Source organism: Astyanax mexicanus, chromosome 24 (genome assembly GCF_023375975.1).
Source record: "Astyanax mexicanus isolate ESR-SI-001 chromosome 24, AstMex3_surface, whole genome shotgun sequence".
NCBI lineage: Eukaryota > Metazoa > Chordata > Actinopteri > Characiformes > Acestrorhamphidae > Astyanax > Astyanax mexicanus.
The window spans coordinates 28,074,168-28,089,139 of NC_064431.1; the positions used below are offsets into that span (position 1 = coordinate 28,074,168).

The 14,972-nt window shown below is 37.3% G+C and overlaps 2 protein-coding genes across 4 annotated transcripts; one reads left to right on the top strand and one right to left on the bottom strand.

The window, feature by feature from the left end:
- Positions 1 to 637: 637 nt before the first annotated feature.
- tada3l (transcriptional adaptor 3 (NGG1 homolog, yeast)-like) lies at positions 638 to 8,063 on the bottom strand. 3 transcript variants are annotated; one of them, XM_022682380.2, is made up of 9 exons: positions 7,985 to 8,063; positions 6,670 to 6,903; positions 6,193 to 6,443; positions 5,746 to 5,851; positions 5,207 to 5,339; positions 4,930 to 5,033; positions 3,881 to 3,981; positions 3,580 to 3,771; positions 638 to 2,435 (listed from the first exon to the last, which is right to left on the bottom strand). In XM_022682380.2, the coding sequence occupies exons 2-9, from the start codon at positions 6,877 to 6,879 to the stop codon at positions 2,243 to 2,245; spliced, it is 1,290 nt and encodes a 429-aa protein (XP_022538101.1). In that variant the 5' UTR covers positions 6,880 to 6,903; positions 7,985 to 8,063; the 3' UTR covers positions 638 to 2,242. The 3 variants fall into 3 exon arrangements, with proteins under 3 accessions (XP_022538101.1, XP_022538100.1, XP_022538102.1); XM_022682379.2 differs by having other exon boundaries at positions 7,973 to 8,026; XM_022682381.2 differs by lacking the exon at positions 7,985 to 8,063 and adding an exon at positions 7,681 to 7,807.
- Positions 8,064 to 9,212: 1,149 nt separating this feature from the next.
- Positions 9,213 to 14,176, top strand: arpc4l (actin related protein 2/3 complex, subunit 4, like). Its single transcript, XM_007256426.3, has 6 exons — positions 9,213 to 9,301; positions 10,578 to 10,696; positions 11,523 to 11,634; positions 11,799 to 11,894; positions 12,248 to 12,418; positions 13,466 to 14,176. The coding sequence occupies exons 1-6, from the start codon at positions 9,299 to 9,301 to the stop codon at positions 13,469 to 13,471; spliced, it is 507 nt and encodes a 168-aa protein (XP_007256488.1). The 5' UTR covers positions 9,213 to 9,298; the 3' UTR covers positions 13,472 to 14,176.
- Positions 14,177 to 14,972: the final 796 nt, after the last annotated feature.

The following is a 14,972-nucleotide window of genomic DNA, read 5'->3' on the forward strand; positions in this document are numbered from 1 at the left end:
TTTTACCAAATTGAAAACTTCTGGAATATAATGAAGAGGAAGATGGATGATCACAAGACATCAAACCAAGCTGAACTGCTTGAAGTTTTGCGCCAGGAGTAAAAGCATAAAGTTATCCAAAAGCAGTGTGTACGACTGGTGGAGGAGAACATGCCTTGTGTCTGGTATGTAAGCCCATTTACATCACTTGGGAAAAAAGTGTCCTCCACTAAGTCTTACATATGAGATATTATGTATGGGGTATTATCTCATTATTTTGACCTAGTATATCAATTATTATAAATATTCTTTAAAAATATATGAGCAAGTCTCAATTACAATTTAGGTTCTTTGTTCTAGTTTTTTTTTTTATTATTTGTAAACAAACAGCACTTTACATTAAATTAAATTATTTTTTTACGAATAGTAAGCAGCCCTATTAAACCTTACATGCAGCTTTTACATTAAACTCTAAAAAAACACAACCTCCTTATAGTTCAGTTTTTAAAAAAAGTGTAAAATATAAAAACCACTGCTTCCTAAAAGTGCCATGCATATGCTGCATTTGAAGCACACCCTTTGCATGCACAGTTGTAGAGAGTTGTAGAGAAGTGTTCAGCTGTGTGTGAAGACAGGAAGGACTTTTCTGGCGTCATGATTCATTAAACACTTGGTTTATTTTCATCTGCTGGCTCACATGCAGCGACACAGTTAACCACGCTCCATTTTCAAAACGCTGATAACAAACCACCATACCATCTCCACAACATCACAGTCTCCTCTGTACAAAAAAAAGAACCTATTTTAATAATAACAATAACCAACACTCGTACTTATTTAACCCCTTCATTTAAATAGTCTGTTTTCCACTTTCTTGAGTCCGTCCACATCAAATAAAAATGTAAGCAAAATAACGTGCATCCTCTTTTACCCATGCACTGGCAAAATACAGCTTTATCATAGGACAAATAACAACAATAACAACAGTAACAATCACTGCTGATATCACTGCTTGCATTGGGGAACTGTACAAAAAGGCAAACACGGTAAATGAGCGATACCAGAACCCGTACATATCTGTATATACTGTATCTCCACGTTATTGTGTTTGTCAGAATATGTGAGACATTAAAAAAACGAAGCTAGATCAGAACTCATTACTCGTACATCATTACTCTGAAGTCTGATCCAAACACCTCCTGAGTTCTGGCATCATGACCATGGGATTTATCACAGTAGTGTATCAGTATCAGTGACTGGTTTATTAGTGCACATCATCATCTTCTTGCTCAGTAAGACTTTCTCAGGGCTGGTTCTATACCTGGACTTTGAATAGGCCTGTTTGCACAGTGGTACTAGAATTTGCTAGTAGCTACAGCTCTGGAACTAAATTAAGAGATCACTCAGTTTCTGAATCAGTTTCTCTGATTTTGCTATTTATAGGTTTATGTTTGAGCAAAATGAACATTGTTGTTTTATTCTATAAACTACAGACAACATTTCTCCCAAATTCCAAATAAAAATATTGTCATTTAGAGCATTTATTTGCAGAAAATGAGAAATGTCTGAAACAACAAAAAGATCAAGAGCTTTCAGACCTCAAATCATGCAAATAAAACAAGTTCATATTCAAAGTTTAAAGATATTAGGGGGAATAACCCTGGTTGGTTTTTAATCACAGTTTTCATGCATCTTGGTGTGTTCTCCTCCACCAGTCTTACACACTGCTTTTGGATAACTTTATGCTACTCACTCCTGGTGAAAAAATTCAAGCAGTTCAGTTGGGTTTGATGGCTTGTGATCATCCATCTTCCTCTTGATTATATTCCAGAGGTTTTCAATTTGGTAAAATCAAAGAAACTCATCCTTTTTAAGTGGTCTCTTATTTTTCCAGAGCTGTATATATAAAAAATATCTAGGTGTATCTTGTCTTGTCATCTAGTCACGTCTGTGTTTTTGCATTGGCGGAAACTGGAAATCAGCCCAAATTCCCAATCTTTCTATAGCATATTTGTCCTTACCATACAGCGATATAAAACAGTACATAAACAGCTTATTATTGATTTGAGGAGAAGGGGAAAAAAAGTTAAAATGTCAGACTTGTCTAGAACCAGCCCTGATACCAGCCTAAGTTTCATATTATTGTTTGTTAATGTTAGTAAGCTGGTTGACCTCCCTATTAAACAAACAAACAAAAAAATAAAACTCTGGTCCCCAGGGCACACCAGCACAATATCACAGTCAGTCCTCTGTCTTCTTCTCTTTATCCATCCAATAGTTTGAGGATGCTCTCCCTCTCTTTCAGGGCCTTCCACGCCTGATCCTTTTCTTTCTTGGTTGGAGTGCGTTTCTTCTGCCTGGCTGCCATGATGCGACGGAAGGCCTCCATGACCTCGTTGTCGGCCACTCGGACGCGCTGCCGCAGCTCCTGCTTTCTCATCTCCTCTCGTGCTAATCTGCACAAACATGGAGACAGATTAGAATTTGATGAAACAATCAGCAATAAATGCGAGTGAGAGTGTGTAAAATGGCTATAGGAGTCTAATTTTCAAACATTAGGTGGAGTTATCTTCCCCACTGGCTCTCTCCAGACGAGAAGCACACGCGGGTTACCAGACTGACAGTGGCTAACCAGTAAATATATACGTTTCAGTGACCAAAATGCCCATCCTTACTACGCTAATGATGGTTTTAAATTATCCATCTATGGTTGGCGAACCTTACTGAAGCTCAGTGATTACCTGTTCAGCAAAAAAATAGGAAGTTTGTCTGTTTCCATGGCTGCAGGACACGGTTTGTTTACTGTTGCTTTATATACATGGAAATGGGACTAGGGACAGGTCGGAGGTGGACAGAATCAAAAGCTAAATACCACACAAATTTCCTTGATCGTGCTGGATGGCAGTTAAAAATACAGCTCTAAAAAACAATTAAGAAACCACCTCAGTTTCTAATTCAGTTTCTATGATTTAGCTTTTTTCAGGTATATAAAAATTCTCCCAAATTCCAAATAGAAATATTGTCATTTAGAACATTTATTTGCAGAAAATTAGAAACAGCTAAAATAACTAAAAGATGCAGAGCTTTCAGACCTCAAATAATGCAAAGAAAACAAATTCATAATTATAAAGTTTTAGGAGTTCAGAAATCAATATTTGGTGGAATAACCCTGTTTTTTAATTACAGTTTTCATGCATCTTGGCATGTTCTCCTCCACCAGTCTAACACAATGCTTTTGGATAACTTTATGCCTCCTGGTGCAAAAATTCAAGCAGTTCAGCTTGGTTTGTATGGCTTGTGGTCATCAATCTTTCTCTTGACAAGTCCAAATGCCTATGCCAAGGGCCTATCATGGTGTCAATACACTTCTCTGAGGCAGCATTCAAGATCGTATTTTATTGCATGACTCCCTACATGACATCTTTTCTAGGGATGTCCACATGTATTTCATCAAGACAATGCAAAACCACATGCTGCACACACAACAGAGGCGAGGCTGCAGAAGAAGAGGGTATGTTTGCCAAATACACAAGGTTTTAGGATCTGAAACTTAACTTTTGTTTAACCAAAAAAAAAAAAAAAAAAAAAAAAACATCTCACCGTAGAAGCTCCTGTTTGCGTGCACGATTGTGGGCAGTCAGAGCCTTCAGCTCCGCCTGCCTCTTCTGAAGCTCGGCCAGAACCTCATCCTCAGAGTCTCCACCTGCACTCTGCCTCTCCTCTGAATCCAGCAGGCCCTGAGAAACCAACTCCTCCTTAATCCGAGCTTCCAGAGAACGAGTGTGAGGCACACTGTCGGGTAGGAGAAGAGAGGAAGAGATGCAGTTCACATTGTAGTGGCTTTCAAAAGTACACAAACACTGGACAGTCGTTTCTGTCATTTCAGGATGCAAAGTATTACCTGAAGGCTTTTCCCTGGCTGCGAGGTGATGTCCCAGCCCCATCATCTTTCACTGGCATGTCTGGGATGGGGGAATCCTCCATGGGGGATATGATATTCTCCTACAAAAAAATTAAAACACCCATTGACTTCCTACATCCAACATATTTGTCCAAGCATGCAAGAAGTCAGATCTCCAGAAGTAGAGCTGGGATAGTGGCAACCAGTGTATAATGATCATGCTCTTTGTCAGAAACTCCCTGACTGAAGCTTTTGATGCAAAATATTGTATTGTATTGCATTTTGTGTTTGTGCTGTCACAGAGCTGCTCAATCGACAGACTGAGGAGATCTTTTGTTCCCAGAGCAATCAAGCTTTTAAACTCCTCCCATCACGGATAGGATGCTGCTACAGAGAACCATCCACTCCACTACATGGACTCATTTACTCATCCACATTTACATGGATGGATATGCATCTGTGTATACATGCATAGGTACATACACATATACAGCTCTGGAAAAAATCAAGAGACCACTTCAGTTTCTAAATCAGTTTCTCTGATTTTGCTATTTATAGGTTTATGCTTGAGTAAAATGAACATGTTGTTTTCTTCTATAAACTACAGACAACATTTCCCAAATTCCAAATATAAATATTGTCATTTAAAGCATTTATTTGCAGAAAATGAGAAATGGCTGAAATAATGAAAAAAATGGAGAGCTTTCAGACCTCAAATAATGCAAAGAAAACAAGTTCATATTCATAAGTTTTAGGAGTTCAGAAATCAATATTTGGTGAAATAACTTTGGTTTTTAATCACAGTTTTCATGCATCTTGGCATGTTCTCCTCCACCAGTCTTACACACTGCTTTTGGATAACTTTATGCTACTCACTCCTGGTGCAAAAATTCAAGCAGTTCAGTTTGGTTTGATGGCTTGTGATCATCCATCTTCCTCTTGATTATGTTCCAGAGGTTTTTAATTTGGTAAAATCAAAGAAACTCATCATTTTTAAGTGGTGTCTGATCAATAAAGTGTCTTTATCTTGTAATATGCAAGTGACTGACCTCCACCAGAGCTTGCAGCAGGCGTTGTGTAAGAGGACCAAATGGGCAGCCATCCTCTGGGGGTTCGTGTTGGGATTCAGACTTCTTTAGCATAGCGTCCACATCTACACAAACCGAATACAGATGAATACAGATGAGGACTAGCATTTACAACACATGCTGTTACAAAGGAAAAGTACTAATGTAGCAATAAATAGTGCTTAAATACCATCTAGGTCCACAGTACAGTCCAGCTGTTCCTAGTCAGTACGGTTACTTTAATTTTATTCTGAGTTACCTTTGGCATCTATTTCGGAGAGCGGACCCAGGAGGCTTTTCTTCTTGTCATTGGCTCGGGCTCCCTCTCTCTGCTCTTCCAGCAGGTCCTCCTGAGCCCAGCGCTGAGCGTAGTGTTTACCAAGAGCAGGAATCTACCAAACACAAACACAAAAATTTAAATCATATGATTACATTTAATCATACAGAAGATATATCTGTCAAATCAATAATATTTTGGATGGTCCTTTGGTCCAGAGCTGGTTATATTCACTTACTGACATCACCTACTTTAAATCAATACGTTTTCCCCCTCATTACTAGCCCTAACTTGACCTGAAATTAATAAATTGCATATAATAACAAATGAAACATTGAACAGAAAAACAGAAAATACACCTTGTGAAGCCAATATTTAAAAAATCAGGCTTTTTTTACACACTGTACCAGCCTTTTGGGATTAGTAGTTTGGGAAATTAATTAATGACAGTATTTCTGCTGCTATCTGCTCTTTAAGAAAGTGTATAATAAAACCTTAATAATGTTATATCTTGACGTTACCTTATAATATTCTGCTTCGTCGTCAGGTGGTTTAAGAAGTTCCTCAAGAACCCTTATCTCTTCATTGGTGATGTCCGCACAGTAGGGTTCCACCGAGGCCCAGAATCTGACACACAGATTTATAAATATATTTCTAAAATATATATACACAAACATACATACAGCTTTCGGAATGTACTACATTGTCGATTTGCAATAAAAAAAACATGCATCCCCAACACAATAACATTACAGATTAGATTCTTAACTTTTAATAGAAGATAATGTAAAAAGAGTTTATTTCAGGTAATTTTGGAGAATTTCTATCGGTCCATTCATCAAGATTTTTTTACACAGTGTAAGGGACAGTTTGTGCGTTTAACTGTTTAAATTTGGGTCTACTAAATTAAATAGAGATACTTGTTTTTAACAACATGTAAACCCAATTGTTTTGATATATTAACCAACCTGTTTGGCGCATCGTTTTTGGGGTTGCGGGGAATATCCTGTGGATCTTCGCTGAATTCATACTCCTGAACCTTGGGCTGCAGGTTCTTGGATTTGGGTCTGCCTGGCCCAGGACCTGGCCCATGAGCTACCTTTGCCTCCACCTTCTGCTTCTTAGGTTTGGAAGGGCGAGACGAGGCAGAGATATCTGCGTCTTTGCCCATCTTTAAAAACCTTTTGTCACCTTTCTTGTCCTGCCAGTCTGTAAGAATCTGTTGAAACAAAAATTTAATTTAGTAACCTTCCAGCAGATAAATCACGTATCCATTTACAACCACAGGGTTACTGTTATAATATACCCATTACATATCAAAGATATGACTAGATTAACAGTCCTCTGTGGTTAGAAGAACAATCGATAGAGAAAATAAGAAAAACAATAAGAAGAAGATATGAAGAGTCTGTTAGGGGAAGTACTTAATGTTTCATGTCCCTCACCTGTCTCTGTTCTTCCAAGGCTCTGAGACGTCGGCTGGCCGAAGACAGCAGCGTCTCCAGCTCCAGCTGCAGCGTGTCCAGCTCCTCAATGCCGATGCCATCATCCTCTGAGCGGCCCAACACGGCCGTGTAGCGTGGACACACTTTTACATGCTCCACAGGCTTGAAATCATAGTACTTAAGTGGTGGGCAGTCCTTTAGTTCACTCATCTTCTTAGTTATGTGTACCTGGCACTGTTGGGACACAAGAGAACAGAGGGTTCATTTTCATAACTGCATAAACTAAAGTAAAAAAATAAGCTTTGTTATGACATCTAACCTTAAGTTAAAACAATCCTACACTATCATTATTATAATCCTTTTGTCAGTGTAGTTTTCGGAGTATTCTCTGCTTTGGAAAGGCAGCCTCAGCCTTTCTCTCAGTTTTATTTATAATAAGAAAAAGTGCCAAGAAAAAGTGAGGGAACTTTTTCCTGGTTTTCTGCATGAATTTGTCACAAAATGTGATCTATTTTTTCCAAGTGAAGGGTATTAAAAATATAACGTGCCTCAAATAAAGCACATAAATATGATTTTGCTTATTTATTTTTTTTAAACACACTCTTTCAAGTAAGTTCACACCCTTGTAATAGATTTTTCTAGAGCTGTATTTTTGGCGAATGGTGACTGTAAATCATTTTGTAATTTTTGCAGCCTTATGTAAACCAACCATTTTTAATTGTAGATCCTCTGAAAGCTCTTTTTGGTGAGGCATTGCTCAGATACACCCATCTTTCTAATGTGGAGGAGCACTTAAACTCAATTTTAAGTGTTTTTAATTGTTAAAAAAGCTATAGTCCACACCTCCCAGCTCATGTTCTTAACAAGACTGCAATTTTTCTCAAGATTTAACATAATTAATCAACTAGCACTATATTATATTTGTCAATACCCTTTACTTGGATAAGGATCAGAGCATATTTTATGACAAATTCATGCAGAAAAACATGAAATTCCAAACCTTAAACATACCTTATCTTGCCACTGTATAGAGTAATTAGCTAGCTGGTGTTAAGAGGCTGAATTTAGCCTCTATATAAGGCCTATAGCATCTTAGCTCGGTTAGCCAGCGTTAGCAAGCTAGTCCTAGATGGCGTGTGTAAGTCAAAGCACTAACGCATAAAACTGGCTCCTAACGCAGTGTACACCATCCTAGACCCCATAAAAAATATGTACTAGCTTTATATCAACGATTTCACCTCAAAAGGTACATCTCATGTATGTAAATTGGCCACAAACGTCAAGAATTATTTAAAATACCCACACTATTATTTACCTCCGAGACGGGGCGTCCATTACTGACTGTACCACTCAGAAAACAGGGGGGGAATTCTGCCTCAGACCCAAGATCAAGATTATAATAAATAAACTCGTATTTAATAGACAATAACTACAGCTTTTTACTAATTAAATGCACTGTACTCTAGTTTATATACGTCGTACAATGTGTTTCTTAATTATTTGTAAGAATATAAAGAGTGTGTGGAGACTGTGCACCCCCATATGAGCATGTGCAACTCAAGCTGGTCACAAATGGTACATTCCCGTTTCAGCAGTGAATGAGCTCGGCTTCAACCAATGCATAACCACAAATAATACATTTTATTACGTTTAATATAATAACTCATATTTATAAGGTGATGAATATACATTTTTGGGGAAAGATAGAGGTTTACAGCACTGCATTATTAAAGCTAAGTGAACATAAGTGAGTATTTGCCATATATGGAAGAAAACGCGAATCAAGGTAAGTTTGCCTCGGCAAAGCGGTTACCGTAATACATATAATAGTAAAGACAACCCAAAATCTAGATGGCGGATGGATGCAGAGTTGCCAGGTTCGTTGGTTTTCCGCCAAATTGAGCTTGTTTGAAAATCTAATCGCGGGTGAACATTCAGCAGTGGCGGGCATTTTACTTTTAAAAATGACCGCGGTCACCAAAAAAAAATCACAAAAAAACACAAATAATCACAAAAAAAAACATGTAACCAGAAATCACCAGGCGATGAAAAACAATCTTAAAGATGAGAGAAGAGAGATCAGGAGGGGCAGTTACTATGCTAATTATGTTAATGTTAAATGTTCTTGACTGAAATAATAAAACACTAATGTTAAAATATTATTAATGGCTTTAAGATAAATAGCAATATTGATGATAAATCCATTATAAACAAAAAAAAACTCTTAAAACCTTATGAATATGAACTTGTTTTCTTTGCATTATTTAAGGTCTTAAAGCTCTGTATCTTTTTTGTTATTTCAACCATTTCTCATTTTTTGCAAATAAATGATATAAATGACAATATTTTTAGAATTAAAAATAGAATAAAACAACAATGTTCCTTTTACTCAAACATGTACCTATAAATAGCAAAATCAGAGAAACTGGTTTAGAAACTGGAGTGGTCTCTTAATTTTTTCCAGAGCTATTTAGGTTATATATATATTTTTGTTAGAATGATATGAAAAAATTGTATTAGGAGGTTAGGAGTTAACGTGCTGCGCCTGTATTAGGTGTTTTATGAAAAGGCGCACGAAGGCAGCAGGCGTGGCGCAGACACTTCCGCCTTCCTCCAAAGCCCACAGAAAATGGTGAGATATTTTATTCTGTAATAAAAGCGGCTTTATTTGGGTTTATATCGGGTTTAAGGGGTAATTATGTGCTGAATAAGAGCCTGGGCAGCGTTACTGTGCTGTGTAATGAGTCTCAGAGCTTCAGCAGGACGGACGCGGTGCAGCAGTCCGGGGTTAGCTCGGTTAGCTTGCTAACGTTACTGTGCATTTCTGAGCTGTGCTTCAGTTATAGCTGATTTATTTAATCTGTGGTGTATTAATCTGATTATTACAGTGTCTGTTGTCGAGTCTAGAGTGTGTATGTGGCTCTGCAGTGTTTAGATATGGAGTAGTGTTTTCATTCATTCGTATTTAACCATATCTAATCAGGGTAACGTTACTGCAAAACAGTGGCTCTAGTTCGAATGCTGTAAAAATGCTCAAATCTGCAAAACTGACCCTAATATGATTTACAACTACACGATGCATTGTTATACTGTTCTAAAGATACTAGTGCATCTCAAAAAAGTTGATTATCATTGAAAAGTTGCTTTATTTCAGTAATTCAATACAAAATGTTAAACTCATATTATATTATATAGATGTGTTACACACAGAGTGATCTATTTTAAGCGTTTTTTTTTTCTTTTATTTTTGATGATTATGGCTTACAGCCAATGAAAACTCCAGAAAACTCAGAAAATTAGAATATTATATTGGGCAGTGTGCCAAGTCCTGCTGGAAAATGAAATCCGCATCTCTGTAAAAGTTGTCAGCAGAGGGAAGCATGAAGTGCTGTAAAAATTTTCTGGGGAAAACAAAACTGCACTGACTTTAGACTTGATAATAAAACACAGTGGATCAACACCAGCAGATGACAGACATGACTCTCCAAACCATCAATGATTGTGGACATTTCATACTAGACCTCAAGCAGCTTGAACTGTGTGTCTCTCCACTCTTCCTCCAAATGTAAAATTTACTGATGATCAGTGATTGTTTGGAGAGCCATTGCTGTTTTTGTTATTACTATCTCTCTATATATTGTATTGTTTAAACAGTATGTTTATTTGACATGTCTGCTTTGTATCTATGTTTTATATGCTGTATCTTTATGTACTATCTTTTTGGTTTCATGTAAGCACACATTTGTCAAACCATTTCACAGCTAGTTGTACCATATATGACTTATGTACATGATAATTAAATTAAATCCTGAATGCATTGGTTTTAGTATCTGTAGGTGCAGTTTTTAGCTAAATTATTATAAGGCACGTTTGACTTTTCTATTTAAACCTGTTCTTTTTTTTTTTAGACGGCGACTTTGCGGCCATACCTGAACGCTGTGCGCGCCACCCTGCAGGCAGCCCTATGCTTGGAGAACTTCTCCTCTCAGGTGGTGGAACGGCACAACAAGCCAGAGGTGGAAGTCAGGTGAGTCACACCAGTTCATCCAGTGTCCTCTCTGAGTCACCACAGTGTGGACTGAATGGCTGCAGGGTATAGAGTATAAAGCATATTAGAGAATTCTAGAAATGCAAGAATTCTATTAATTTCTGTGCCTTTGCAGCAAAATTGATTTGTTACTATTGAGTTGTTGGGTGGAGTTTGCCATATCGTATCATATGCAATAATATAGGCAATATTTTTAAATATTAAGAAAGTTTGTTAACCTTGAAATATTGTGCCATATCAACCACCACATATTATCACATCAGGGTGCTACTTTTTTTGCTGTATTCAGCAAAAGAAAAATTCACACTGTTCTCATTTCCTATTATATATCTACTAGAGACAGATTATATCTGTCCAGTATCATTTATTTTACTTTAATCCTGAATATATATGGTGATATTTGGAGTGCATTATAAGTATTAGTATCATGGCATTCTGGATCATTGACGTCTGTTACAAATAATAATACATCATTTTTAATAGTTAATTTTCATTTTGTTGCAGTAGTGTATTCTTGAAAAAAAAAATTTAATTTAGTGTTACAAAAATACCGAAAAATATTGTATGAGCTGTGTGAAATATTTCAACCACTGGTGCTTGAATAGTGCACATTTCCAACTTTTACAAACACTCTCAGAGTTACTACAAAATAAACTAAATTAACTGATGTTTGTAAAGCCTTAAATTCTGACCTTAAATTCAGATTGTGTATCTCTACCTGATATGTGTGTGTTTTTTGTATTCATCTGTAATTTACATTTGTAAAAATTGTAATTGTTTCTTCAAATTTGTTTCTTCATTACAGGAGCAGCAAAGAGTTGCTGCTGCAGCCGGTGGTAATCAGCCGCAATGACAAAGAGAAGGTTCTGATAGAGGGCTCTATCAACTCTGTGCGGGTCAGCATTGCCGTCAAACAGGTGAGAAACTGTGCTGAACTGCCGTCATAATCCAAGAAGTGTCAATACAAAAGATGTTGTGTTGGAATACATTGTGCCAAGGCTGTGATTAATCTGATGCTAATAGTGTTGTTCAGATTGGGTGTGGTTTGAGGTTTGAGCTTTAACTCTAACCTTCTTTTCAGGCGGATGAGATCGAGAAGATCTTGTGCCACAAATTCATGCGGTTCATGATGATGAGAGCGGAGAACTTCTTCATCCTCCGAAGGAAACCTGTGGAGGTAAGCTAAAGACGCAGCATGGTCTTAGTCTTGGAGAGAAAGGGACAATGTTTAAACCTCGGGCAGTGATGACTAGTACAAAAGTGGTTCAAGTTTTGGGTAATCGGTGAAGGGGCTGTGGGATCAATACCAAGGTTTGGCACTTACCGAGTCACTGTGTACCGGAACATGTGTACTACATGGATTGATTATTGGGGCCACATTCCATCTGTTTGTTTAGCATAGTATTGTTAATACTGATTACTTGTCTTTTTAAAATGCAAGTTAAAAGTAGTGTTTGTATGTTACTTTCACTTCTTCTGTTCTTTTAATAATCTCCTTCCTCTCTCTCTCTCCGTTTCTCTTTCTCTCAGGGCTATGACATCAGTTTCCTCATCACTAACTTCCACACGGAGCAGATGTACAAGCATAAGTTGGTGGACTTTGTCATCCACTTCATGGAGGAGATTGACAAGGAGATCAGTGAGATGAAGCTGGCTGTCAACGCCCGTGCTCGAATTGTCGCCGAGGAATTCCTCAAAAATGTAAGTTTATTTTTGGTGGCTTTTTTAACATTCATTAGGTATATTTGTATTTATGTTTTATTATTTTGGGCAGCTAAACGCTGCCACGATGATCAGGACATCTCTGGTTCAAATCCTGTTCATGTAGTTTGCCAATAGCTGCCGGAGTCCTGAAAAGGCAATATTTGGCCTTGCTCTCTCTGGGTGGGTAGGTGGTGCTCTTTCCCCACATCACTCTAAAGGGTGATGTCGCTTTCCTTCGAATGCGCTGTGATGCTACTCAGCAATGCTGCATCAACAGCAGTTGGAAAAGAGGCAATGGCTGACTTAACATGTATATTGGAGGAGGCATGTGCTAGTCTTCACCCTCCTTGTGTTGGAGCATTACTAGTAATAGGGGGGCAGTCTTAATGAGTGAGTTTGGGTAATTGGCTGTGTAAATTGGGGAGAAAATGGGAAAAGAATATTATGTTTTATTATTTTAAAATATTTAAATAATCAGTACATCTAAATTGAACCACCTTTTCTGCATATAATTTAATATAATCACTGTTCTTCCATTAATTAGGAAGGGCATTTCAGTCATTCAGTTATTATGTTTCAAAAACATTCACAAAAATGACTGCTAGTGCATTCATGAGGAGCTTCTACCACAATATAAAAAAACCCGTCAACTTCTAGATTCACATTACATTGAAAAAGTCAGGCCCAGCAGTGGCAGTTTGGTGAACCCAGGTATTAAACCCATAAGCCTGTCATCAATATCACACCAGTGTCTGCCCAGTATTATTTATTTTTCTCCATTCTTGGATACACTCAGGAAATTATTAATATAATTGCATGTTGGACTATTTATTTTTGGTGAAATCTGTTTAAATTCTTTTCTTTTTATATATTGCAGTAAATATATTGCAAAACAAAATTAATAAAATAAAAGTCTGGATACATGTATATATTATTGTTTTGATTGTTAATTCAGTAATATTTTATGTATAGAATGTCTGTCTAAAGTACGTACAGTTTTACCCAGTTGAATATATATATTTTTTTTCTCTTTCCTCACTGCAGTTTTGAGGATCTGTCTCTGGATTCGTTCTGCTCCCGACTTGGCCGACGCTGTGGTTCCCATGGAAAGTGAGAGAGTGAGTGTGAGAGAGTGAGAAAGAGAGAGAGGCATTGCAGACTTCTAAAGCTCCGCAGACAAAAAGGGAGGAACCTATTGTGAGTTACGAATCAATCAGCAAACAGAACCACTGGAAAGAATGACCAATCCTGCAGTGCCGAATGCAGTGTCCCCTTTGCCTTCCGTCTTCTGTTAAAGGTGCTTCTTGTTCCCATTGATAATTTTATATTTAAAAAAAATACATTTTATTATCCCCATTTTCTGTTGAGAGAGAAAAAAAACACAAGGTCAAGGCAGGTCCTTAAAAAGTATTATCCAAAATGAATATTGATGGGCACAGGAAATACTCTTAACATGTTGTTAAGTCTACAGTGGCTTGTATTTTCTTTTCTTTTTTCTTTTTTTTTAAGTTTGTCTTTTATATACATGTACTCCAAGTGTTTTTTTTTTTTTTCATTTGTTGTTATATAAAAGAAAAAAAAGAATCAAACTTCAATGTTTGTGACATCAAGAAAGGTAACTAAATGAAAAGTTGTGAGTGTTTATATTTTGACACAGCCAGCCTCTGATTAAAAAAAGTGAAAAGAAGTGACTGCATAAGATGTAATACTGATGGTAGCGATAAAAACCAATAAAATTATATTGCGCTTTCTGTAGCACTGTGGATTTATTTCTGAAAGTAATTAATAGATGGATAAAGCTCAATCCACTTTCACCAATTGCAGGGTTCCCCTGGTCCTTAAAGAGTCTGAAAAAAAAAAAATCTGGATAATTAAGGTCTTAAATTTACTGTAAATTTGCTGTAGGTATTACATTTTTACATGGTGCGTTTAATGCCGGTGGAAAAGCATTTTTTTACATTAGCAGCGAGTTACCAGGGAGATAACTAAGGTTGAAATAGAGCTAGCTAACATTAGCAGGGAGCTAGCTAACATTAGTAGGGAGAGAACTAAGGTTAAAATAGAGCTGGCTAACATTAGCGCAGAGCTAGCTAACATTACTAGGGGAGGACTAAGGTTAAAATAGAGCTAGCTAACATTAGCGGCGAGCTAGCTAACATTACTTGGGAGAGAAATAAGATTAGCATAGAGCTAGCTAATATTAGCGCAGAGCTAGCTAACATTACTAGGGGAGGACTAAGGTTAAAATAGAGCTAGCTAAAATTAGCGGCGAGCTAGCTAACATTACTGGGGAGAGAAATGAGAAATAAGGTTAGCATAGAGCTAGCTAATATTAGCGGAGAGCTAGCTAACATTACTGGGGAGAGAACTAAGGGTAGCTTAGAGCTAACTAACATTAGCGGAGAGCTAGCTAATGTTATTGGGGAGAGAATTAAGGCTAACGTAGAGCTAACTAACATTAACGGAGAGCTAGCCAATGTTATTGGGGAGAGAACTATGGGTAGCGTAGAGCTAACTAACATTAGCGGAGAGCTAGCTAATGTTATTGGGG